A 26,922-nucleotide genomic window follows, 5' to 3' on the forward strand; every position below is an offset into this window, starting at 1 on the left:
CGTAGAAATTCTTTCTTTCTCCGCAAAATGCGATCGGTTCCGGTGTATACTTGTACCCGTACACAATATAGAGACATACGCGCAGATCATCGATGTACGTGAATTTTACCATCGGTGGTATATATAGGCGTACGATATTTTGTCAAATTTTTTATCACCGTCGTCATATCGTCGTCGTCGTCTTCGACACTGAGAGTGAAATAATAATTCCGAGAATTTTACACCTTATAAGTGCGTTGGTCATCGCGCAACGCGAGCTCGCGGACGCGACACGCCACATTCCTTTGCTCACACAAGTAGCGTAAGTATATAATATATATATATATTTAATACGCACACGTGTGAACATATAGATACAGAGTCACTCGAAACACGTGTATGTATACGCGTACGTATGTGCATGTACGATTTACTTATCACGTTACATACGCACATACGCTTATATTGTATATTTGTATACATATGTACGTATATGTGTGCATATTATATACGAGCGAACAGCTATACGGAGGCGAGATAACAAATTAAAGCACCCTAACCGGTGAAATGTTACGTGAAAGATAAGATTGTTCATTCACTTCTAGAAGATTCTTATCTGCGATCAAAACCACCCCGCATTATATACGAACATTTGTAAATTCGTTTACGCAAGCAATTTATATATATATGTGTGTACAATAACAAAGGACGTACAGAAATCGTTTTGAAAATTTTTTGAAAATTTATGAACGACCCCAAAAATTACATAAACTGGGTGACGGGGGGCGATTATCTTGACAATTTCGACAATCTTTCGAATCCCTGAGCGGAACCGTGAAATCTTTTTTTTTTTCCACCAAAACTGACCTTTTGAGTAGGTTGGTACTCGAAAGACCAAAAATTTCCAACTGCACATTTTCACATGTGAGATCGGTAGAAAAAAGAAGACCCGATTTTTTCGGTTCACCCCAATCTACGCAGACGTGTGCATGTGTACATAAATACAAGCGTGGGAGTAAAAAACCGCTGCAAAAAAAAAAGAGAAAGAAACAAAAAAATTTCATTCACAATATAATCGCGGTATTAAATTCATCTCGGTACGTATCTGCAGCGAGTGTGAAAAATTATTTCGCGCCAATATGTATATTTAATAGCTTGAATTTATTTTCTTTTTGTTATTTCAAATTTATTTATTTATTTTTATTTTTTTTTGCCTTCTCAATTTTATCTCATTCTGCAGCAACCTCCGCCGCCGCGGGTCAGAATAACGAATGTATGTGTGTATTTCAATTCCTGTACGCGTATGTGTGCCATGAGGGAGAAAGAGAAAGAGAGGAGATACTATTAACATCTGTTCGCAAACATATACCCATATATACATATATACACGGACACGTATATATATATATGTATAAATTAATCCGTAGCGAGGTCGGATTGCACCGATTTAACCTTGCTTATCCCATATCGTCACTGACGCACTACTCCTCGATTCTACGTATGTAATACGCCTATATACATCGCATCCATATATTCATATATATATACGTATATATACACTTCATCTCACATTTATATATTTCTCTATATCTATATCGTACAAATACGCACGCGACCCAGAGAAATTGTTGTTATTTATATACTCGACAGTGTTATCAGTCTACTTATAGGTAATCTAGATGTATTGAGATCATGAATACAAAAATCTAGATACATACATGCGATATATTGCTACAATTTGAACAAAATTTTAATCGTTTCTATTGCTGAATATCGATGAGAAACAAGAAAAAAAAAAAAAGTAGGTATGAAAAAATTACCGCATGGTGTCACGAATAGATATGTGACAATAATATGGATGATAACGAAGGTAAAAACTCACCGTCCCGTTTAGTGACAGCTGTTGAAATTTCGGTATTGACCCTGTTGACTTGAGCGTTAGCCACGTTCACGTTAGCGGTTAATAAAATAATTAACGCGGCAAAGGTCCATGAGAATTTTAATAGTCGTACTGATGAATATATCGATGCAGATTTGTTTAAAAAATATTTTGAAAGACATGACGTTTGTTTGTTATCGGGTAACCTCCGCGACGACGACGACGACGACGACGACGACGAGCACGATGACGACGACGATGACGTCGATGACGACGACGATGACGACGACGATGACGTCGATCGCTGCGGCGTCGTAGGTGGCGACGATTTCGAGTAGTATTGCAGGTGTTTATTATTGTTTGTTTCTTCGTTAGAATTTTTATCACCGGCGTAATTGTCGACGTGTACGCCGTGGCGATCGTTGTGCGACGTCGGTACGCTTCGCCATCGAACAACGCTCGAGGCGCATCTCAGTCTGCACTGCAGTGGAACATCGCATCGACGTCTTCCGCAATCCATCGGCGAGGGTGGAGAAACGGGATCCATCGGATGCCCCGTACAGCCATCGTTAACGTCGCCGTACTCCTTGGAACCCCGTTTTGTTTGGTGGCCGTTGTTACGATTCCTTCTACCATCGGTGTAACAACATTCCCCTCCTCCCGCTCCGGCTCCGGCTCCACCTCCCGCCCCGCGCCTCTCGTTCCCATCGACGTCGGAACTTTTATCCTTGGACTCGCATCCTTGAAGACGTTCGCAAAGTTCGCATTGCTGCTGCGGCCTCTGACGGTGGCCAAGTCTCCCCGTCAACGTCGACGAGCCGTCGATCGTTCTCCCGTATTCTTCGTTATCCAGTTCCTCTCCAAGCGCACTGCCGGGACTGCAATTTCTACACTGGAACACCTTCGCTCCTTTGTCGCAAAAATTTTCTACGTCATCTTCCGACGCCGATGGCGATGACGACGTGACTACCTTCGCGTTCACATCGTTCTTACAATCCTCGTCATTGTCGTTGATTCCGTTTGATTTTTTAATAGCGTTAAAATTTCTCGTCATAACCGAACCAACGCCGTTAACGCGATCATCGTCCGTCGAGCTACTTGTACTGCAGTTTTTGCTGTTACGGCGCTGCAGTCTTCGTGAATTTTTCATCATTAATTGATTAATTGAATAAAATTTTACAGCGAGTAAGACGTCTTCCGCGTGTATCACCGGTGTTAAAAAATATGCGGGAATTCGTTTTCCAGCGAAAAACTTTTACTCTTCGCTCTTTGCTTCTTTTCAACGGGTGAAGTGAAATACCTTTCGTGCACCGGGGTCACGGAGAAAAGGAGAGGATTCCCAATTATTTCTTATCCCCCGCGTGCACTCAATCGTCGTTTATTGATAATTTTCTAAATCTTCGCGAACTTATTCCCTAGAAATTCTCACAGTCTTTAGATTCTTTGATAAAATTTTTCCTTCGCTTCTTTTCCGTTTCTTCTTTTATTCGAGGTGTACAAATATGAGATATTTTATATTTTATATACCCTCTTGAAAAATAAATTTCCAACTCTATCCGACCGCGTAGGATTGTTCACGTGTCAAAGACATGGTTTCAATGATACAATAAATTCTGCACCTTTACTCGAGAAATATTATTTGTTTTAAATCTGACGTTTCTCTTCTTCACCTTTTTCCCTTTCTTCGATTCAACTTTAATTTATCGCGATAAGAAATAATAACGATAACGCCGAGAAAGACAAAAACAATAAAAAAAAAAAATAATGTTACACTTTTCCTACTTGTTCATCTTCAATTCATCGTAAAGTTGTTCAATGATCGATAACGCGCACTCTGGCAATTCAACGCTTCAAATCCCATGTAAAGTTTCTTTGAAATTTATACATATGTGAAAAACGAATGTTCATCATATCCTCAATGATTCATCTTCGATATTATAAGCGCCTAGAGTTTATTCGGTTTTTATAAATTTTTTTTTCTCTTCTTCATTCATTCAACTTTGGTCACACTTTTTGTTTTCTGTTCTTTATTTGTATTTTTTTTCGTTTTTTTTCTTTTTTATTTTATTTCTTCATACAATCAGTTATTATTATAGCATCGTAATCGTTTATTAGCCTTATTTTTATAATTATAATTATTACTATTATTATTATTACTAATATTATTAATGTTACTCAGTTTGATTCTTTTTTTGTTTTGTTTGCTTTGTTTCTCTTTTTCTTTTATCAATATAATTTATAGATATCGTAATAATTATTCATTAAATTCTTATTGTTGTGATTTTACTTTTCTTTTTCTTTTTTCAAAATTATTATTTTTATTAATTTTATATTATAAACACTGAACTATAACGCACAAACACCAAAAGAAATTCACGATTAATCCGTTCTTCTTTTAATTTTTGCTTCTCGTTTTTCGCTCTATATTTCACGTGTTAATTGTTAATTTTATTTTCCTCGCGTAATCCTTCGGTGAATTTTCAATCGAGGTTGATCCATGTGTAGGCTGGCGGATACCTACAAATTTACAAATCAGAAACGATAGAAAATATCATTAAAAATTACACACATCATGCGTATTGTACGTAGGTAATGTTAGACGAGAAATTCGTCAAATTTTGAACAATCTTCTCTCATAAGAATTTGATAATACATTCGTGTTATTTTTTTTTTATTTTAGAAAATGAGATAAAACGTAATTGAAGAGGACAAAAAGGGGTTATGGAACAAAAAAGTTGTTAGTATTGCATGGATTTGATCGTGTCGTGGGTTGTGTTTGGTGATTCGATGCGTTTATTTATCGAGGAGGACAAACAAAAACGCATATCAAACCATCGTGTCCACGTAGGTGGGTATATAGGTGGGTAGGTGATACAGATACGAGACGACGACGACGAGGATGGATGGATGGATGGTTGGACGGTGTCGTTGAAATTTAACCGGCTGTTCTGGTTACCGTCGTTTGCGCGTTGCTGCTGGTGGTACACAGTGCGCAAAAAACAACGTGAAATATTCAGTAGAGATAATGCGCGACGCGCGACGTGGGGGGTTGGTAGTAGTAGTGGTGGTGGTGGTGGTGGTGGTGGTGATGCAGGGCAAGCCGTAAAAAGGAGGGGAAGTAAAAGGAAAATACGATAAGTGAAAGGAGAGCTTTAGTCGCTGTAAAACTTTACGTTCAGAAATCGGCGCGATGCACACACTTGTGTATATGCATATGAGGACACCACGTTGCTGCTGCCAGTCAGTAATTTCATGGTTCCATTTTTCGTCACTTTTTTTTTTCGTCTATCTCTCTTTTTCTTCTATTTTCTACGCTATCTCGATATCTCGATATCTCTCCGAGCATCTTTGTTTTTAATTTCAACTAGATTGTTGAAAATTTGAAGGGGGGCCCTCGGAAAAAAATGGAATGAAAATCATTTTTTTATATTTGATTTTAAGAAACGAAACTCTTTCACGCGTACGCATACCATACCCGGTTATTCAAATATTTATGGTATACATAGCGTTATTTCATTGGTATATCAAACTCTTCCAAAAAACAACTAGATAATATAAATAACGCGCAATAGGCGGTCATATTAGGCATATGTAACTAATACCAACTAACTATTTACCAATACAAATATATGTATACCTAGTATACAGACGCGTAACGCACGTAACGAGCTCATATTCGTAACAGGTTATCGCACGGGCGCGTGTATAATACGTGTAATCGGTATTATTAGGCGTGAAGAAAAGGAGAGAAAAAAATAATAGTTACCGAACACAAGCTATAATAAGACAGGTTTTAAATATCGGCTGTCTTCCGAAGTAGTTCGACAAAAAAGCGAAATTGTTTTTTGTTTTTTTTTTTCCTCTTATTTTCAAAAAGACACCGTTTCTCCCCGCAATGTCCGAAAAAAAATAATATTTTTTCGGCAATATCACTCGTTACAGATGAATATTATAGATGAACAATAGAGAAGAGAACGAAATCGGACCATAGTTAATTATTTTTTGTCTTAGAAAAATAGTCGGACGTTAACTGTCACTGCCAGCAGCTATCGCGATAGACGATTATTGTTGTTATCGTCATCGTTGTTGTTTTTGTTGTTATTATTGTTAGTAGGATACGGTGGAGAACGATAACACTAGGCACTGCCCACCCGCCGCTACTGTCCAGAAATACACGAACGACGGTCGTCGGATTTTAGCTATTAAACGCAGCTACGACACGACACATCCGTAGTGCAGAGACCTACTGCGATGGTCGTGAATGATCGTGACTCACGGGACCACGCAGCGAGGCACACCAGCACCAACGTAATTTTATCAACACACAAACTAAACAATCTACGCGTTTAGAATTGGTAACGATAAAAATTAAATACGACGATGAGAATACGACGATTTTCTCGTAACAGGTATTCATTTTTACCACAGATTTGAAAACGTACGACGTAGCAATCTTACCGAATTTATAGCTCAGTTCGTGCGAATGGTTTTTATTATCCTCGTTTCAATAATCCATTCGAAAATCAGAAATCATGTCACAGATTCAACGGTTCTGTAGAAACTTAGGCGACGAACGCGCACGAAGCGAGTACACACGTGGTAATCGAGTAGGTACGTTTGAAAATAACCGTGTGTCAACCAGACGAGTGTAAAAATTGTCAAATTATTTCGCGACAACTTCCGTTTTTAAAAGTTTTCAAAAAAATTTCCAATCTCCTGTCAAATTCGCGCACCCGTTCCTTTCGACGATTTGTTTCTCCGCACCGTTGTTGTTTTTGTCTTTGAACACTCAGGTATTATATATATATATATGTATTTGTTGTTTAAAAAACGAACGTACCCAAAACTTATTCTCTGCATAAATTTTGAGCACACACGCGCACGTGTACGTGTAAATATGTATAGGTATACGGAATACGGCGTTAACTATTTATTTTGATTGCGTCACGCGAGTCGGTGTGTTCGCGGCGACGAATAACGCGCGCAGCAGCAGCAGCAGCAGCAACGCGTTGGCTGCTCCGGTGATCTTCTTTGAACGATCATGTCGCATGCGCCGGAGTGTGATCCGCACAATACCGCAGCGCCAACTACGGATCTAACCCCAGCGAGGGCTGATCCTCGACTGACGAGAGAACGGGCGTTGAGGCGTAGGTCCGTTGTCGGGCGCCGGTCGCCGCAGCGGAATCGCGCGAACCCGCGCCTCGAGCAAAATCAGCCTCCGCTGCTCCGAGATAAAGAGAAGAAGACGAAATTATAAAAAAAAAAAAAAAATCGCTTCTTTGACGCGACGCCAGAAAAGAGGAAATTTTAACATTCGATGCTTCGTGGTACGGACAGAGGAGGAAGTGCGGAGCGTGTAGCGATTATACAAAGGTATATATGTACGCGATCGAACGAAATAGAAAAATGTTCATTTTTTTTCGCCATTTTACTCCAAGAAAAAACATCGATGAGATGGTCCGATACTCGAATAAAACAATGAATAAATAAAATGAAATGAAAAAAGTAAGAAAATTATTGAGAAGAAAATGAAAGACGATCGAGATGCCGGATTAATTAGCGTGGGAAAGAATATGAAAATAAAAAATAAATAAATATACGAGGCTGGTAATTGCATAGGTCATTTTTTCCGCTCCCGTTCGAAAATTTTCGCACGTTGTAATTTTACAAATTTCAATTGAATCAAATCAAAATAAAAATGAAGCAAGTAAAGAAAATTATAATTTCACGGGTCACATATCGAGGTGAAAAAGGGCATCGGAGTTTAAGCCCTATATAGCTATAAATAATGATCGTCTTTAATTGATTATTCATCTCATCGTGTATGTATAGGTATACTCATATACACATAGCCACGTACAAACGTTTCTCATGATCTGCACCATTTAACGTGTACCTCGACGTGTACTATATTATGATTTATCATTTTATATTGTCTGCGCGAATGAAAGAAAAAAAAATAATTCAATCACCAATCGAAATTGAAGAGTAAATTAACCCGTAACAAATAAAAAACGAGAAAAAAATATAATTAAATAACACCAGAAAATAATACCGGACGATTCTTCCGCTTTTTTTTTTTCTTCTTTCAATATCGGTAGTTCAATTCTTGTACACGGTAAATTTAAAATAATAATCATAATAATAACATACGAATAAGAGTTTGGAAAAAAAAGAGAAGAATAAAAAATTCGCGGTTGCGCTCGGTTATAACATGATTTTTTAATTACTATACATTGATTATCTGACTTTAGCGTTCAAAGTATGAAATTACTACGCATAATGTTAAACACAATATGATGCATACGTGTATATACTATAGGTGTACATACTTGTAAACATATATATGTATACCTATACCACGCAACGGATATACGTATACCTAAATTATAAGTTGAAACAACGTAGCGAGCGTAAAAAGATATTTTTTTATTTCCCTCTTTCCTCCCCCCCTGCACCGCCATCTTCTCAATCGCTCTCTCTCTCTCTCTCCCACTCTTCGCAAGTTCTTCTTATCTTATCAAAGCACCAAATATACCGTATAGTTGTTATAATACCATTTTTTTTTAGGCATATAACGCGTATAACGTACAGTGTGTGTGTGTATAAAAAATGTGTATGTATAAAAAATATATATGTACATATTTATACATAGATGTAAGTATGTACACAGTTGTTACAATTATATATATATATATATACGTACGTATACACGCATGTAAATCTATCGGGGAAATATCTACGATATACGCGTAAATGCGATGATTGTAAAACCGTTCGAGATGATCTTGAAATACGAGGTATTAATAAACTTTAAACTTTCGAGTCGCTCCGTGTCGTGCCTAAGCATACAATGTGCATTTAACATTATGATAATTACATGCAGTACGGGTATGAAGAAAAAAAAAAAAAAAAAAAAAATTGAGACCGTCAGGTATTATGGCCAGTGTGCAGAGATAAAGAACGGGAAAAAATGGAAAAAATAAAACCAAAAAGGAGGAGAAAAATTTCTAAATAAATAAAAATGACGGTAGACAACAAAATCTATATAAAAAATTTAGCAGGTACATCGACGATATACATATATACCTGCATAAAAATAAAGTTTATAAAAATTTTACATATAAAATATAATTTGATATGATATATAATTAAAAGTTTGTAACAGGTATGTAGTACATACCTGTACAAAGGTAAGAGAGTTCATGTAACACGTGATGTACGTACTTGCGATCTATAAACGCATTTACAATACGAATATAACGATGTACCTCAATAGCCACGATTCGCGAATATCCGTGTCCACCGCGAGACGCGCGCCCGCGCGCAAATCGCTTATCTTTATACTTATTTTCGCAACGAACTTTACGCATATTACATAGAGACATACCCCGCCGCACGCGTGTAATCTACGGATACATATCCATATACGTATCTCAGAATATTGCGAACTATATCGAAAGTGCAAAGAAAAATTGTAATAGAAAAAATTCACACACCATAACACACATGTTTACGAAATATTCTTTTCATTTTTTATTAACTTCATTTCGTTTTTCGAATATTTTTTTTTTCCCACATTATACGTCCAACCTATATGTAAAGTAAGGTTCGATGAAAGTGTACGCGGCATAACTTACCGCTAATATTACGGACGCGATAAAATGTCGAGTGTGGTATGTGTGACTAACAGTATAATTAAGTAAGTAAGTAAATAAGTAAAGTAACTAATTGTAAGTAATATAGTTGCATGAGCAGAGTATAAGTATACGTAAGCATACGATGGTTTGAAATAGCGATAAACAGCGAAGAGAGAAAAATAGAGGAAAAATGGAAAGAAGTAAAGACAGAACGAGAGTAGAAAGAAAAATAACGAAGTTTACACTTGAATTTATATTTTGAAAAGATGAAATGCAAAATAAAATGATGTGAAAAACAAGAAACAATTGTATATGTCCTCCTCATATACGCGGATGTGACTGATATACGTTGCATCTGAAGGGGGGAGGGTCTTTTCCGATTCATGCGGTGGACGAAATTTAAAAAAAATAAAAAAACAAATAAACCTAATAAAAAATTCCGACAAATTATCTATTTAACTTTGGATCCACACGTGTATAATATAGTAGCTACACGTCAGACCGTACGACGTGTACGTATACATAGACATCGTATACATGCGTATGTATGTATATCATTGTATATATGTGCATAAATACGTTCAGTCCCCGGTGCGCGATTTTGACTTTACAAGCTTATACAATCAGATTAAAAGTCTTGATCTGGTCAAGGCTTTTTTTTTTTTCTACACGTATCTGTGCCATGTGGTATATATGCGATACATAGAGACAACTGTGATATACAGACCTATGTCGATATACGGATAGAAGATTTCAGCAGAAAAGAAAAACCATTAGGAATTTAATTCCGAAATTCTGCAATTCTCTAATTGGATTCGTTCATTCGGTCCTTCTGTTTTTCTATTTCTTTATATAATTTATTTATTTATTTTTATTTAGTTTTTTTTTTTTTTTTGTTTTTTTGTGAGCAAACATAGCGAGGTGTTTGCCGTGTCATAACAACATCGCACGGTGTATGTAATTTGTCATCCGAAGGCTGCAGCGGTCTCGCACTATATCATAATTTATACCCGTTCGGTTTTCATCAATTACTTCATTCGATGCTCCCAAAGCTGCCACGTATGTTGAATTTAACACAATAGACGCATACCTTATACGTATGGAAGAGTGGTGGAGAAGGTTTATTGGCATATTAACATTAATTGAATAATTTATCATCAAATAACCATCGCGACGAGTCGCGCGAGCGAAGTGGACGAGGAATTAAAGGATAAAATTATGAATGATAACGAGAAAATAAAAGTAACGAAAGAAAATTGAGAAAAAAAAATTCATAATCAATTAAATTCAAATGAAATCTCCTTCGATTCTCCTGACACGTCGCGGTGTCGCTATACTCGTTGTTTTTCTTAATCGTTTTTATCATTATCCGAGGTTGTTGCTATAAATGGAAAAAAAAAAAAGATCAAGTAATGGGAAGTTTGATTCTAATATACGTAGAAGCGTTTTATTTCTGCCGAAGCTAAATGCAGCCAGGGGGCGAAGGAAGAAGTTGACGAAGAAAAAGAAGGAAGAGAAGTTAGGCGATACAAATGATCCGAGAATTTAATTTCAGCAAAATCGGTGTGAGAATTTTTTCAAGTTACTAGCGAAAAAAATTGATTCTTCTGCCGTTACCTTCGCAACATTGAGAGGAATAGGGGGCGAGTTCGTCGGTTGCATAGGTATATACGGGCGCATAGGTATTCGAAAGGCGTATATAATAAATTTATAGACAGTACATATGTATACGTATCTATATATATACATATATACAGAAATGTCGCACGGTGCGGTATAGGAGCTGCTACGTCAGTAGACAATAAATTAATTATCCATCCAATCGAGTTGTTGATCGAATGACATTCCGTTCCAAGAATCATTGAGACAATTGGTGCCTGCCACTCATAATGAAGATCAAAGTTCTTCGGCTTTACGCACAGTCAGAGTGCTCCGGCGTCTAGATAATTTTTACCCCCTTTAGTTTCTTCTCCACACTCCGTATACTCGCGATATAGCTGTACATGTATCTATAACAACGCGGGAATTCTATTTAGGTAATGGAAATACCAAAAAATAAAACTAAAAAAATTAATTCCATAGAAATAATTTTTTGGTTTTTCTCTTTTGGTTTTTCGCAAACCAAAACCGACTACTCATATAGTTACAGAAGCTTTTTTTCCTTACGATCCGCACGTTCGTATCCACGCGAAGAAAAAAATAAATAAATAAATAAATAATTTATCAAAAATTTGCACTATTCATAGAGCAAATCGAATGATAAAATATTTTTACGATTTCGGTATAAAAATTATTAAAATACTTCCTTTCTTCTGTTCCTCGTTTTAATATCCGGAGAACCTTATAACGTGTATCGGGTGACGCGCGGGCGTTTGTACGGTTTGGCTCTTATAAATTGGCGAACGCCTAATTCGGCGAAGAGTTGAAGGGGAAGAAAAAATGGGGGGTGGGGAATTTCGTCACCTGGTATAGCCTACCTGCAACGTACAGAGTCGCGAACCCCCGACGATCGAGGTGTTGAATCGGTGAATAATTTGATCGAACAAATGCAACTTGGCCAATGGGAATAAGACGTGCTAACAATGGGCTGCAGAAGTTTGTTTGTTTTTATTTATTTTTATTTTTATACTTCTATTTCTCTTTTCCTTCCGTTGGTTTCCTTTTTGATAACGTTCTCCCGTACCCTATCGCACCACGAACACGAACACGCGTAACGATGTCATCGACGATAAGTTTACGAGGGAATAGATGTATGTGACGTCCGTGAGGTCATTGTTTTTCTATCAAACTATTGCGTGGGAGTAGTATGAAATGATTACAGATTAAGTAGGTACGTACGATAAATCGTATACATGTGTAATCAGCTTATACGCATGGGCTGTATATATATATATATATATGTAATTGAATTCGCACGCGAATTATCAAATTAATATATACAATATATAATGTATAACAGCAATGGATATGTACGCACGTTATACGTATATAGGTTGAATAATTTTTTCGAACGATCTAGAAAATTTTTCTTCGTTCCGTAAAATTATCCTCATCGAATTTGATGAACGTAAAGAAAGAAAACCCAAGCGATTAAAATAAGATGAATAATTCTACAGATTTCGAATCATATCGATGGGAAAAAAACTAGGGGTAACAACGATAGAAGAAAAAGGAGAAAGAGAAGATATCGGACTGCATTTGGCGGTTCGTCAAGTTCGCAATATAATAACGTAATAAGGCGAATAATACTCGGTGAGCGGCGAGGGATGAAATAAAAAGGAAAAAGCAGAAAAGAACGACGGGGGGGGGGGGGGGGGGGGGGAGAGAGAGACGGAGACGAAGGAGAAGATGCTAGGAGGCTTCGGAGCTTTTCGAGTATCGGCAACGGCAGCGGCACACCACGCTGCCGCGCGCGCTACACACGCTGTTGGTTAGGTACGACGCGGACGACAGGGAAGGGGGCCTAGGGGGATGGGGCGGGCAACGGGGGCAACGGCTTCATTCACCACGTGCCCTACTACTACGAGTGACGCGCGGCTGCGACTACGACGACGACGACGACGAGGAGAAGGAGGAGGAGGAGGAGGAGGAGGAGGAGGAGGAAAATGCGGCGAGGGAGCGCGGGGCAGGGGGGGGGGCGGGGCAGTCGCCCCCGGCGCGGTGAGGGAAACAAGAGGCGGTGGGAGGAGAGAACGCGGCGGAGGGGGGGGAGGAATGAAAGGTAGTGGGGGAAGTCCGGGGAGCGGAGAGAGAGATGAGACGATTCGACGAGGCGCAGGTTAAATCGCATATTCGTACGAAAACGGGATGGGTTCCCTAGATTCCGAACGTGGTTCCCCCCCCCCCCCCCCCGTTGAAAAAAAACTATCGCCGATTAGATAAAACATCAACGTCGATACCGGCGTGACTATCCGTGTCCGCGGTTAATTAACGCCGTTTTTCCAAATTTTACCATCTCCTTCTCCTTTTTTTCATTTCACCTCCTCCACCGTTCAGCGTCGGAGGCAAGCGAGTTCGGAGATACGGAGTGGGGAGAAGCTACACGGTGCGAGAGGAGCTCAATGAGCGGAGAGTGGGGAGGACACCGACCGAGGGAGTCGGACGGAAAAGAGGGTGGGGAGAGACAGGAGGATGGGGAAAGTGGAGGAGGGTCGATAATTTAAACGGAGTTGCCGGTTCTCCGCTACGCTACCACCGTACGTCGTTTCGTCTACGTGTAATACGTCTATACGTCGCAAGTACGTCGAATGTACAGGTACACGTGTGCGTCTCTACGTGTGCGACTACGTAGTGTACGTATTTATTGTTAGAGAAACTACTACTACACGCCGACAGGGTAGGTATACGAATTCGCCGCATATATCGAAAACTGCCGCTGTCGTTGCACCGCAAATATTCCCTTACTCGGTGCGTGTGCTCCGCTTCATTTTCCCGCACTCCTCGAGAATATCCGCAGCTACGTTTCGTTTCATCCGTTGTACGATTTTCTTTTCACTTCGCTGTTCCGCGGTGGTCCGGAAACGCTCCGATTCGATATTAGGGCTGGTTTATCCGACGATTTTAAAAGGATATCAAAGATCGACGAGAGGTCCACGCGGGGACCCCAGGAGATGGAATAATAATCGTGATTACAAACTACGTCGCGACCGCGGAAGGAATAAGTAAACAAAAAATGTGAGAGGAAAATTTATCGGTTTGAGAACCGCTGCGTCTGAGGGTGGTGTAGACGGTACGACTCTGGAGGGGCGAGGGATAAAAGTGGAAATAGGAGGGTTGACAGCGGTCACGGAGGCAGAGCGAGCAGCCGGGGTACCGTCGTACGTATATACCGCGTACGATGGAGTTGGAGGGAGTCCTCGGTGTTACGGGAAGGGAAGAAAATAAGGGGAGGGAAGGAGGAAGGGGCGAAAGAAGGAGAGGGAATACCAACCAGGGCGGAAGTATCCGAAGTTATAACACACAAGCCGCCTCTTCCATCCTATACAACAACTACGTCGCAGTCAGCGTATAACGGGGTGGCGAGGAGGAGGAGAACAGAGAGGTGGAGGAGAGACGCGGAGAAAAGGGGGGTTGGTACGGATCGATCAGGACCAAAACATTGCCACATGCCCTGCCCAAGCTTTGCCCGTGTTACGCTGGGGGGCGGGTTCATTTACGATTTGCAAAATAATAAATAAGTCACTGGGATCGAGGAGAACTCGGGTCGAAACAAACGTATACATCGACGAAAAACGGGGATTCTTAAAAATGGCGGAAATCTCATTATTTTATTTTGTCTTATTTTCTTTCCCTGGATACCAACCGGGCTTTAATTCGTCGATCAACGAACAAACGCGTCGACTTTGAAGTTTGTCGCGCACGAGGTAAATTTTGAGAGTTCCCTGAAGGTTTTTTTCAAAAGTCCGAGGGACTCGGATGGGTGGATGAGAAAGGGAAAAGGGTGATGGGAGTGTAGTACGCGTCACGTTGCACGTAATCTCATGAGTGAATGACCTTGGTGCCGGGTCTACGTAAAAGAATATTGATTCCTGTACGCGCGTATATAAGTCTGAGAAAAACTCAATCTATACACATCGTCACGCACACTCGGGAATTCCGACCTGCAGAGAGGACGAGAGACGAGAGACGAGAGACGAAAGAAGAAGAAAAAGAAACGGGAGGGGTACAAGAGGGAGAAATGGAGAGCAATGTACGCACAAGCACCGATCTCCCTCGCATGCCCGTATATAAAATCTAACCCCTAACCCCCCCCCCCCCGAACATATTATTACAGATATGTACACCGCACGATAACCAGCAGCCCAAAAAAGGTGCTTAACCTTCGTTGTATTTTCATTAATTCATTATCGTCTACGTACGAGTGGTAGGTGTATTATATATATATTCGTCGAATATCCTTGTGGCGGGAGGCGGAAACAGGAAACTACCCTTTCTCGCCGCGTTATTTGTTTCGTGTATACGTTGTACCGCGCACACCGTTGCAGCAGGAGCGATATACGCCCGCAGAATCTTCCGCTGCACAGGAGTCGAGTAGGTACCGCAATAACTGGATCGACGACGCGTACGATATAAACACCGCGGAAATAAACACTTCACCTGTTGGTATATATATCGAGCCGCGTACGTCGTTATCGCGTTTTTTTTTCAATTTTCTTTTTTTTTTTCGAAAATTAATTAATTTTCAACCGCAGCCGTATTTCGACGTACGACGATACCGCGAGATCAGGTGCGGGAGCGTTCGTCTGCGAGCGCGAAGAACTCCGCGAAACGACGGAGTTGCGGAACTAGGGGGTGAACGAGGGCGCGACAGTTCGCGAATAACAGAGAGATATATGTACACACGGCTCTTTCCGATGCAGTTTCGAAGCTAATCGACGCGCGGGGGTAGGAATTCTTTTTCAACGATGTATACACAACCACACCTGAGGCATACGCACGCACGACAAGCGAAACGTCACAACAATAATACGAAAGCGCGCGCCCGAGAGTCCGCGAGTCAACGGATGAACGTAGGGCGACGCGCTCGAGGATTTAGCGCCTGCGCCCCAATGTTCCCGAAGAAACCGGAGGGATGAGAACGGAAAGGGGGAGGAGGTGGTATGGGGATGGGGATGGAGATGCCGGGGGGTTGTTTGGCGTAGGGAAGTGCGCAGCGAGTGACGGGGGCGGGTCCGGGTTGTCGTAATATGCACTATTCGATAAAAATGCAATTATAGGGACGCCTTATTCGCGGCTGACGGCCAACTTTCTTCCTCTTTAACGTGTGGTATAGGTATATATTCGGCACACCGGAGACGCGGCGAGCGATTCGCGGGAGGGTTCGGTCGCGAAACGAAATGTCGTGGGAATGTAATTATCGCAAACCTTCGGTATATTTTCGGTACCCAGAAAGGCGATTACATCGAAGACGTACATACGTATACGCATTCTGGCTTTTTATCAATGAACACGAATTTTCTTTCTACAGAAAAATTCGAGGGTGAAGAACGATTTTGCGTTTGTCAAATACTTGTACGTTATACATCGCGAAATTGAACGTTGGTGCGACTGTGAAATTGAATAAGGCGAAATAAACTACCCTTGCTGCTGAACAAGGTGAATACCTATACGGTTTTATAGGTCGTGGGGTGTGCGTTATAGCGCGGTAGGTATACAACGTATACACATATACAGCGTAGCGTCGTCGCGTCGCGTCGGGTCGGGTCTGTGAGAATAATGAAGAGCGGTAGTAATGCGATGGTGCAGACCTGGTGCATAGCGGGGAAAAGAAAAATAAAAAGATATATAAGGAGGAGGAGAAGAAGAAGACGAATAAGAAGAGGAAGACGAGGGGAAAAAAGAGAAGGGAAGGAGGAAGCTTCGGTGTAGCCGTAAGTTCGTATTTCAATAGGCCAAGCGCGAGAGATTCAAATATGGCGCCGAGCGGCAGCAGCGATGGAATGCGGTTGTGGGTAGCGAGTCATTTGTTTTGGTCGCTTTGTTTTGACCGTTTAACTATTGGCGTCCTTAGCGCGGCTCTCCCGAGCCCTGCGAATCAATTCCCTCGACGAAACAAATTCCCGCCGAGCTGGTATGCGCCGGACACCGAGCTTTAATTTCGCGTGTAGGTGTGCGGCATCGCGGAACTCCGAACGGCGTACGAAGAACGGGCGGAGAAAACGAAAAACGAAAAACAACAAAAAAAAAAAAAAAGAAAGGGAAAAAAAAAATATATCAAAGAGCCAACGTGACTTTCGAAGGGCGGCACGGACACCTCGATGGGACGTTGCCGTTCCGGAGAACAAAAATGAACCGATCGAAGCTGAGTAAAATTTTGCAGATCCCGTAAACCGCGAGGCGCGTGAAACGATCTGCGAATATAAGGGAAGAGGAACGAAACCGCTGAGTTTCAGACCGTACCGTGGGGCCCCAAGTTGCTTCTTTTATACGGGCTGCTGCTGCCTATAGCCCAACAATCGCCGCGGCAGGTGACTAAACTTTTTCCAGCAATGGCGGCCGGCTGGGCTAGCCTTTTTCTCATGAATGACTGGCATTACTGAAATTCCGGAAATTCCAGTCCCACTTTTTGACCCGATCCAACGTAGGGACGACACTAATACTTTTACATACCATTATAAGTTAACTTTGTACTCCGTTATGTACCCCGACGTCGTATACATCGGGACGGCAATTTTCAAATCGAACACGAGCCGAATTATCCGAAAAACGCGTGTACCGATAAGCGGAATAAGCTAATGAGCCGTCTACCGTTTGCAACGAACGTCAGTGTAGCAAAAATATTCGAGGAACAGAGGAAAGTGCATATATAGCATCGCGTATACGATAATCGCTCGAGGTACCCCCGCGCCGAGCATTCGCATAATAGTGAAAGTTGAAAAACTTTTAGTTCCTAGTTTTGATGTACAATGGTAAAATAAGGTTTGCCAAAAATCTTCGCGAGGCCTACGCGGGAGTTTACTTTACGCGCGTGTAAGTGTAATAGAAGTTCGTATGGGTGTGTGTATATATATATGTATATATACATATATATGTACACAGATATATACATGGTGGAGAGGAGGTGGAGAGATGGCGATCGCCTACTGCGCAGTAGATCCGGACTCTCACGGGCTCCGATACACTTTTAATTGACTATAGGAGAATTTTTTCAAACGGAAGATCGTTACAACATTGCTAAAAATTGTCTAAACAAAGTGTTTTCTTTATCATGAATTTTCGCAACGCAAACAGAACCAGATGCTGTTCGCAATCTGCAATCGCGGTGCAGGCCGCTTCTATATAGACGCGCGAAAAAGCCGACAGTGCAGACTGCAGCGGTATGCAGACTAACTTCCGCGTATACTTGACCCATTTGTGTTTATCCTTTTGCTTTATTCTTCGTCTTCGTCATCGCGATGGTATTTCGATAGCAGTCGAGCAATTTTATTACCGAAACGCCCCCCTTTATAGATTTATTTTATCACGTTTTTGCGGGTTTGTATATCGTATACCCTTCCCCATACTGTCCATATCTTTCTCTTCGCCATATAATACTATCGCTGCTAAAAGTATAGGATTAAAATACGAATACGAAGGAGAGGACGTCGTAGCTCGGCGACGAATACACGCACGACGACGGACATACACATGGTGTGCACGCGTGTTGGACGCGTTCACGTGAATAAGGCGTGTGCGTGAACGCGTGTGTGTAAAACGCGAGTACGGGAGACTCTGACTCCGCGTCAGGGACAATAATAGAATATCTCTGTCTCAGTCGGCACGTTTCGATCCGCTCTTTTTCTTATTCTTCTTCCTAAATTTTCTATGTAATTTTTCGGGATATCGAGTTTTCCCTCGATTCTTCGACCGATCTCCCGGGCGTCGTCCGCCCTCGGATTCCTATTTCGCAGGAGTACAGGCAGCCACCCCCGAGGGGAGGGGCGGGCAAACGCGGAGAGGCGTGGGAAAGATTTCGGCGAGCGACGCAGTTTCCCCGAAAAACTACCCAATACCAGTCCGATGTCCGTTGCGTAGTCCAAACAGCCGGGGCAGTCGGCTACGTTTTACCAATCTTATTCTTGGCTAATATTCCGCGATAATAATCAAGGCAAAGTTTGACGACGATGCCGAATTTCCGGGAAAGGTTTCGAAAGGCACGCGAGACAAACGTTACTCCCCGGGTTTATAAGCAGACCTCGTATAACGATATTTGTCCGCGTCGTCGTCTGTCCCCCCCGTGTACGTGTTGTGTGCGTGCACACGACCAAGCATCGCCAGCGGAGGACAGGGACACGACGAAAAAATACGCACGCTTCGCAGAGGGCGGCGTAGCACCGAGATGCTAGGACGATAGATGCCAGATGATATATTTCGCGAAACTCTACGATGCGTGTAACTACGGAAACACCGATCCACGGTGTAATATAGCACAAAATATAGGTAGTCGTGTCGGGCTGTCCAGGTGTGTACACGGTACGGTCGCATGTTTATTATTATTGGTTGTATAGGTGATAAGATCGGTGACGCAGCCGTGCAAGACTTGTGCGAGTCCGCGTTGAGTCTTAAAAAGCGATCCGTAATCGTTGCGTAGGTTCGAAACTAGAGCTATCGCCTCGATTCGAATAAAATCGACTCGGGGGGTACAATCAAAGTATTAGTGTGACAAGAGGACACCGAAAATACGACGTAGGTAGGTGGGTAGGTAGGTAGGTAGATAGATAGATAGATAGGTAAAGTGGCGCCTAGATGGAGGCTAGACGCTCTGTCCGTTTGTTGTGTGGTGTATGCGTGTAATGGTGTAAAACGTATTAAGAGAGACTCTCGAGAGGCTAGAAGGGGACTCCTCACCTTGTGGCGTTCCAAAACTTCCAATGCAAGATTTTCGAATATTAAACAACTTTGGGAAGGTTAAAACACACCGGGAACAACTAAACCAACACCTTAAAACACACGCGTCGTTAATCCTGCTACAAACACTCACTGGTTTTACTCGAATTCGTTAGTTTCAACCGAATATTAACGGACCGAACCCGAGTTGTTTACTACAATGCCGTACCACGAGAGCATCAACCATGCCCGTGCTGGTGCAGCCGCGTCTCGTACTCTCGTACTCTCCTTGACTGAGCAAAACAAGCCCCATGCGCAGTGACCGACTGCGCAAGTAGCTCTGGCGGTGGAGGCGAGGCGAGCAACGCGCGCATCGTCGTCGTCGTCGACGACGAGCATATTTTTTCCCACCTCAAAACCGTATCGCCAATTCCTTGCCTCTGTCTCTGCTATTGCCGCTGCCGCTGCTGCCTCCTGTCTGCTTCATGCCCATGACTACGGCTTATCCCCGAGCCGCCGCTCTTCGAATTGTGATCATGCGACGCTCTGCGAGATTTCCATCAAAATTTTCATCACCGACTGCACGCCGTTTCCTCAGATACGCATTCGCTGGTACGAACGCCGGCGTACGTTCGAGAACTGCTACCGCACCACTATCGCTATTATTTTCAGATGATTGTTCATTTCAAACACCCTTTTTTGCGCAGATAAATCAGCGATTCGATTCAGAGACGAAACGTTACATTAACGGGTTCATTGTCCTCGGGGGTATGGCGGACTATTTCTAGGAAATTTCCGGCATTCACAGACAGCCCTGTAACGCCATCTCCGCTGTCAAAATATAACTATTGTCTACGACTCGTTGTAAATTATTTACCGCAATTACGTCGATTACGGTGGTTTTTTTTTTTCTATTTTATCATAATTTAAATGCATATCTGCTTTATCGACCTCGGCTCAACTCCGGCGGCAACTTTGTACGTACGGAACGCTATTACATATTGTATGAACACGTATGATTATGAACACGACTTTTATTTCACCTTAAACATTTACATTATAAGCCACTCTCTTATTGAAAAGTTCGGAAATATCTTAACGGGAGAGGAAATAGAAAACTACTTGCTGGATAACAAAGAAAGGATTTTAAGGGGTTGTCCACAACATCGGAGACATCATCAACGGTAGCAGGCCTTTGGAATATAATATCGTTATCAATATCCGTACGGTGAACGAGTGGTTGTACAAAAGGGAATAATCGACGTACAAAAATACGTAGTATATAAGACGACTAAATCAACTTTCACTAGCAGTAGCACTACGGCAACTTCATAATACTACGTGATTAGAATATTTCACAAAAGCGATTTTCGACACACGGTGCTCATCAACCTATAGTTAAGTACTAGGTAAATGAATTTCCTAAATTGCAGAAGAACGTCTTTGAGACCACGTGCTGAACTACAAATCAATCGGTATTTACTCATTTGATGAGAATAGATGTAGACACACATTTTTTGCAAAGGTATAGCGTGAAAATTTAGTAATATTATTAAGAGATATTTCCAGGAACAGATCTAGCCCTTAGGGCATAGCGATAGTTTTTTCGTAATACTGCACACCCCAACTCGTTGTGAGAATTTAGCCATTTAATTTTAGCATTAAACTGGCGATCTTATTTTTGGTATAAATTTATTATCGTATCACCTACCAATCTATCTACCTACCATTTGTATATTATCCGATTTGTTCATTGAAACCTGAGCGAAACTTTTGTTCGATAAGAAAATGTACTGGGTCAAAAATTGACTGAAAGTATCTAACCGTTTTCTTTTAAAACGCAGTAATTTTTTTTAGTCAATTTTTGTGCAACAATTTGTTATCAAGCTCGAGTGCCGTCGAAAGAGTATTGCATCTTTTTGCGGCCGGACGTACCTGGTAGAAAAATTATACTAAGTTTTACATTCTTTGGTCAACCAGTTCATAAACTTTGAGTTTTACTAGATTTCTCGACGAATTTCCTGAAAGAAATCAAATGAACACGTTACTGTCTTTCCACTGGCAGGGCGAGGAATACTCGCAAGACACGTTGTTTTACCTTTACACTCACCTCATCAATTCAGGTAGCTTTTTATATCGACATATCCACTTATGGCCAAGTCCAAGGGCAGCATCTATACGTTCCATTTCTATTTGTTGTGTTCGGTTACCATGGAAATCGAGCGCCACATTGTACAGCTGCAAGACATTGAGAATTCCATTTAAAGACTATTTTGAATAAATATGATCGCAATAACTACCTTCTCTCCTAGGGCAAAGGGTATGATTCCATCGTCATGCGCATGCAGAATCATAATTGAGCATTGAATCTTCTGAATATGTTTGTCCGATTCAAATCTTAAGCCATTTTCATAGAAAGGTTGAACGATCAACCAATGGAACCACGGCAAATGTTTGAAAATCTGAAATATCGAAAAGGTTTTCAATGATTTAATAGAGAAAATGACAAAAGAGCAGATGAGAGAACAACAAATAAATGAACAAATATGACTATGGTAAATCTTCTAGAGATATTAGAGAATATTTTCCATGAAAAATTACTTGTGCAAATGGGTGCTCGCTTAGTTCATCGGCAATGTTGTTGAAGGGAGCTTCTAGAAAAAGACCAGCAATTTGGACTCCTTCCGCTGCTAGCAGGGCTAAGACATGAGATGCAACTCTAAAATATAAATAATTGAATGGAAATTACAGGGAGGAGTTTGCAGTGGACCATTAATTCGGATGTATTACGGAATCAGTGATTACCCAGTGCCCAAAGAATGGCCCCATACATAAATCGGTGCTGAACCGTTAACTTTTTTGATTAACCACTCCAGCACATATTTGCTGTCTGAAACAACCCCTGACTCCGAGAGATCAACGTCGTCGCTGTCGCCGTAACCTGAGAATGGATCATAATCTCAGATTAACTTCAGATACAGATCATTGATGAATGACAGTTGAAACTCAAAGTTACGTACTTCGATAGTCGAAGCACACAACGTGATAGTCGAGACTTTGAAAAAGTCTATACAATTCTGTTCTGTGTGCACTAGCTCTGTTCCCACTGTTGCCATGCATATACAAGAATACTGGACGTTTTGAGTTTTCCAGTACAGATTCATAAGCATCACTGGTCTTAGGAATCGATGAATTCATCAAAGACTGTGGCAATATTTGCCTGGAAAAAAAGATAATTATTTCCATTAAAATAATCGAATAAAATTATGTTTAAGAAAAGTATGATTAGATATTGACTAATTGTAAGTATGCTAGTTACGCTACCATGCTCCGATAGAGACCCGTTCATCTGTCTTCACATAAAAATTTCGGGCACCGTGAACTCCTGAATCTTCTGGCTTGTCGAAATCTACACTCCGAGGCCAGTATACTGAATCAACCAAAATATCTGTTTGTTAAACTAGAAGTAGTAGCAGAATTCCTAATTTTCTCGAACCTCTACGTGGCGGAAACATTACACTTCATCCCTTGTCCAATCAAATGTTACTATTGTTCTTGATTTCTTACAATGACATTTTATTTCTGTTTTATGATAAATTCATACCAAAAAAAAATTTAAGAAATTGTTGCATGGTAATAAATTTCCGCCACGTAAAGTTCAAATCAAATGAGGAAGGAGAAAATTTAAAACAAGTCTCGATCGAGTTAACAAAACTATTTACCAAAGTTGAGGAATAAGATTTTCTTTTGTATCGCGTAGGAGTAGTGAAAAATTAGTGGTAGGATTCCAAAAACGACTAAATAGGTCACAACTGAAACCTTTACCGCCCAAAGGAAAAACCTGTAAAACATTTCAAACGTAAAGATTAATCGTTCAAATAAATGATTTCTAAACGATGAAATAAATTAATGAATAGAATCGCATGTTTTCCACAGAATTGATTAGTTGCGGGTTTCAATCTGCTGCAGAGCGCAGGCCATTAATTGTTTCAAATACCATCCTGCGTTATTGTACGGTCTTTATTCGGCTGCTTGATAAGCAGATCGAAACCCTATTGAAAACTTGCGAGACTCATTGTCATTCATATTCTTATTCACGAGATGAATTCGAATTTCTCTTTTGCATTATGTAGCGGATTAATTACGCAACAGGTGTGCTGTAAGTGGACCCATGGAAATGCTGACGCGAAATGTTGAATGAAAGTTGGATGATCTTATGTATGGCAAAACCTGCGTCTACATCACTAGTTCAATTTGATGAAGAGTCTATACACTTGAAACAATCTCGGCGATAAAATTTCACGACACCGTTCCCCTCGAATTCCAGTTTAACTGACATGCCTTAAAACTTTCATGGTTCTATCCCGCGTTGAAATCTCCGAGTGTGTTACAGCCCAAATCAATGCAAACGCCGAACGAAAGATTTTAAACAACTTGGTTCGGGAACTACTCAAAGAATGATCACATCTCTGGCAATGAATTTATCGAAATTCAGCGAAGTTTCCCACTACTTTTTTCGCAGTGTCGCAACATTTCGAACATATTTCTGTACGTATAATGAAATTCTCATCTTGATATGCGAGAGGAATGAATGAAATACAGTCCTTGGCACTGCTAAGGATCGTAGAATCGAATATGTCTGATATTGAAAATCTGCCGCAAAATCGCTCACCTGTCTGCATAAAAAGAACATAAAAAAAGACCGGTGAGACACACATTCCGACAAGGTACGAGCAGTTGAATAAATATATTTCAAGTTAAATTCTGATTATGCTCTTGATTACTAAACAGGTATTCATAACTCACGGAGAATTATTGTCCATTACTTTATAACCCTTAGGATTAGTTACATCGGAGAGAAAGGCAACGACTGTTTCGCTGCTTACGATCGAACGAAATATATTTCCTTTGTTTATCGAATATCAGAGATGAACTGAGTGATTGATACCGGCATTATCTGTGTCCTTTACGTTATACCTAATCAAAAGCAATATTTGTTATCGGATATTTACGGCGTTTGCAGAGTTGTTCGTCAAAACGGATATAGGTATACAAGCGGTGGATTATGAGTAAACAGATTGTGAAGATAAAAAATTTTTACGTGAAAAGATAATCGTAATCGTCATCCCTGAAGATGCAGGTGACGATCATTACAAAATGAGAAATTATTCAAATGTTCGATTGATGAAAATGAATATTTCGGTCCGAATTAATAATATATACCAAACGAAAAAAAATAACAGCGATGCGTCGAAACGATATACATATGTTCGCGCAATTGTACATTCGAATTGCGTCAACAAATATCGATTCATATATTATAGAAACTGTACGTTCAGCAAAAGTGAGCGTTGAGCAAGAAATGTTTACAGTGATTGGACAAAAATTCATAACGCGCATGTACGTACGTACATTACGTACATACATTCATGAACGCAGGGCGGATTATCGCGCAACTGTAAAACAACAGGGCTAGCAGACATGGGGGGAAAGGGGCATGACAATAAACAATTCCAATCGATCGAAAAGGAATCAAAGATTCATTAGATTCGAAATGAGGCGGCTTCCCTGCAGTAGAATTGACTTAGAAATTACCCTATGGTAAAAAGAATGAGACCCGCCTAATCCCGCTTAACTTTGACCCCCTTCACTTCCATCTATTTATTGATTACCTGTAGTTAACTCTGTACGCAGGAAATCTAGACAAGCTGATGAGAATCACAAATAGAAAAGTCTGCCGAAAGGTAACCTAAAATATCTAATTACGGAATATCCATGAACTTTAAACATCAGCTAAAAATTTGCTTATAAATATTGTTTTCATAATGGTGCCAAGAGATGCAATCAACTGAAATGATGAAACCCTCCCTCTATTTCCTGTTTCTGTGTTTTCTTTTCCTTCTCTTTTGCTTTCTCTACCGCTATCTGTTTATCCGCAAGACGGTCGACATATCTATGCCCGACTGTGCCTGATGTGAAGTGAGGAATGAGGAGACGATTGTTTAAAAAAGAACTTACGCTCCAGTACACCAGAAAACAAGGGCAGCCATAGACAGAGCCACAACCAACAAGCGGCATCTCTGGGCGTTCATGATTTCTCTATATTTCAAATAATGAGTACTTTTCGAACGCAAGATGACAAAAGACTTTTGTCGGAGTAGATGATCATACAACGTTGAGCTACGAATGCCAGACGTTCTTCGATAGATTTTGTCAAACACCTGTCATCTCATTTATTCATTTTTCACCAATACGCTACCTGCTGCATGCAAGTAAATTGGAAAGAGATTAATCATAGGTCAACATTTAATTCGCATGCATAGTAATATAAAAAATTCGTGAAAATATATTACCAACCGAGTTAATATACCCAGATGACTGAATATTAATAAGAAAGAAGTTTTATGTGAAATCAAGTGAAACGAAAATTTTCTCAATTTTCAGTTAGCCTTAATTTATTAGTGTTACAATTATTGTGACATTTTTATCAAAGTGTTACGTAATGTTTATACTTATTGTTAGATTACAGAGCAAAACTGATTCGTCTTTTCTTTATTGTGCGATTCAAAATGTTATTGCATGAAAGTGAGTATTCTAACCAAAGCTTGTACATTACAGCTAAAATCCATTAAATAAAAAATAATGAGGTATGAAAATAAAATTATACCTTTTGATAAAACGCTTCTTTGGTAACCAGTACACCATGTTAAATAAATAACACGAGAAATGGTAACAAGGAAAATAATGTGTCTGCTCTGCCCTTTGGGTGTAGATATAACGATCAATCCGTGTAAATTATTATCATTGAATAGAGGGATCTGAAAGAATCGAGAAATAGCAATCACTCTTTGGCAGACCTCTTTTGAGTGACAATTCTGATTCTTATGTACACAGATCCTTTTGAAGGTAGTCGATCAGATCCGTTCTTTGAATCAGAACAATGGCTAACTCGTTACTAGGGGCGACGCGATTCACGGGACTGTCAAAGTGGCAAAAACTATAATGTCCTGGGTCAAAACCATGTAAACTGTTCAACTGTCAATACCCACTCGTGCTGCTACGCGGTGACTCAACCCGTCTCGAGCTGCAGCCCACTGCTACGGAAGCCCGGTAGGGACA

At 40.6% G+C, this 26,922-nt stretch overlaps 2 protein-coding genes across 17 annotated transcripts in view; both read right to left on the reverse strand.

Moving 5' to 3' along the window:
- The window catches only part of LOC105688867 (insulin-like receptor), a 52,619-nt gene extending 32,462 nt beyond the window's left edge, over nucleotides 1–20,157 (reverse strand). Inside the window, exons 1-2 of one of the 7 annotated variants that reach the window (XM_048657261.1) lie at nucleotides 19,825–20,157; nucleotides 1,862–4,375 (exon numbers count right to left, since the gene is read on the reverse strand). In XM_048657261.1, the coding sequence (XP_048513218.1) occupies nucleotides 1,862–3,011 (1,150 nt within the window). In that variant the 5' untranslated portion in view covers nucleotides 3,012–4,375; nucleotides 19,825–20,157. The other 6 variants (XM_048657264.1, XM_048657262.1, XM_048657263.1 and 3 more) reach the window with 6 other exon arrangements.
- Nucleotides 20,158–20,822: 665 nt separating this feature from the next.
- LOC105688900 (lysophosphatidylserine lipase ABHD12) lies at nucleotides 20,823–26,848 on the reverse strand. 10 transcript variants are annotated; one of them, XM_048657297.1, is made up of 10 exons: nucleotides 26,694–26,848; nucleotides 26,471–26,621; nucleotides 23,526–23,644; nucleotides 23,128–23,251; nucleotides 22,824–23,023; nucleotides 22,609–22,744; nucleotides 22,405–22,522; nucleotides 22,104–22,265; nucleotides 21,914–22,041; nucleotides 20,823–21,824 (listed from the first exon to the last, which is right to left on the reverse strand). In XM_048657297.1, exons 2-10 carry the CDS (start codon nucleotides 26,506–26,508, stop codon nucleotides 21,785–21,787), a joined length of 1,065 nt encoding a protein of 354 aa, XP_048513254.1. In that variant the 5' UTR covers nucleotides 26,509–26,621; nucleotides 26,694–26,848; the 3' UTR covers nucleotides 20,823–21,784. The 10 variants fall into 10 exon arrangements, with proteins under 10 accessions (XP_048513254.1, XP_020709616.1, XP_048513253.1 ...); XM_020853957.3 differs by adding an exon at nucleotides 25,822–26,062 and having other exon boundaries at nucleotides 26,471–26,848; XM_048657296.1 differs by adding an exon at nucleotides 25,822–26,065 and having other exon boundaries at nucleotides 26,471–26,848.
- Between the last annotated feature and the right edge of the window lie 74 nt (nucleotides 26,849–26,922).

This window comes from Athalia rosae, chromosome 6, assembly GCF_917208135.1.
Source record: "Athalia rosae chromosome 6, iyAthRosa1.1, whole genome shotgun sequence".
NCBI lineage: Eukaryota > Metazoa > Arthropoda > Insecta > Hymenoptera > Athaliidae > Athalia > Athalia rosae.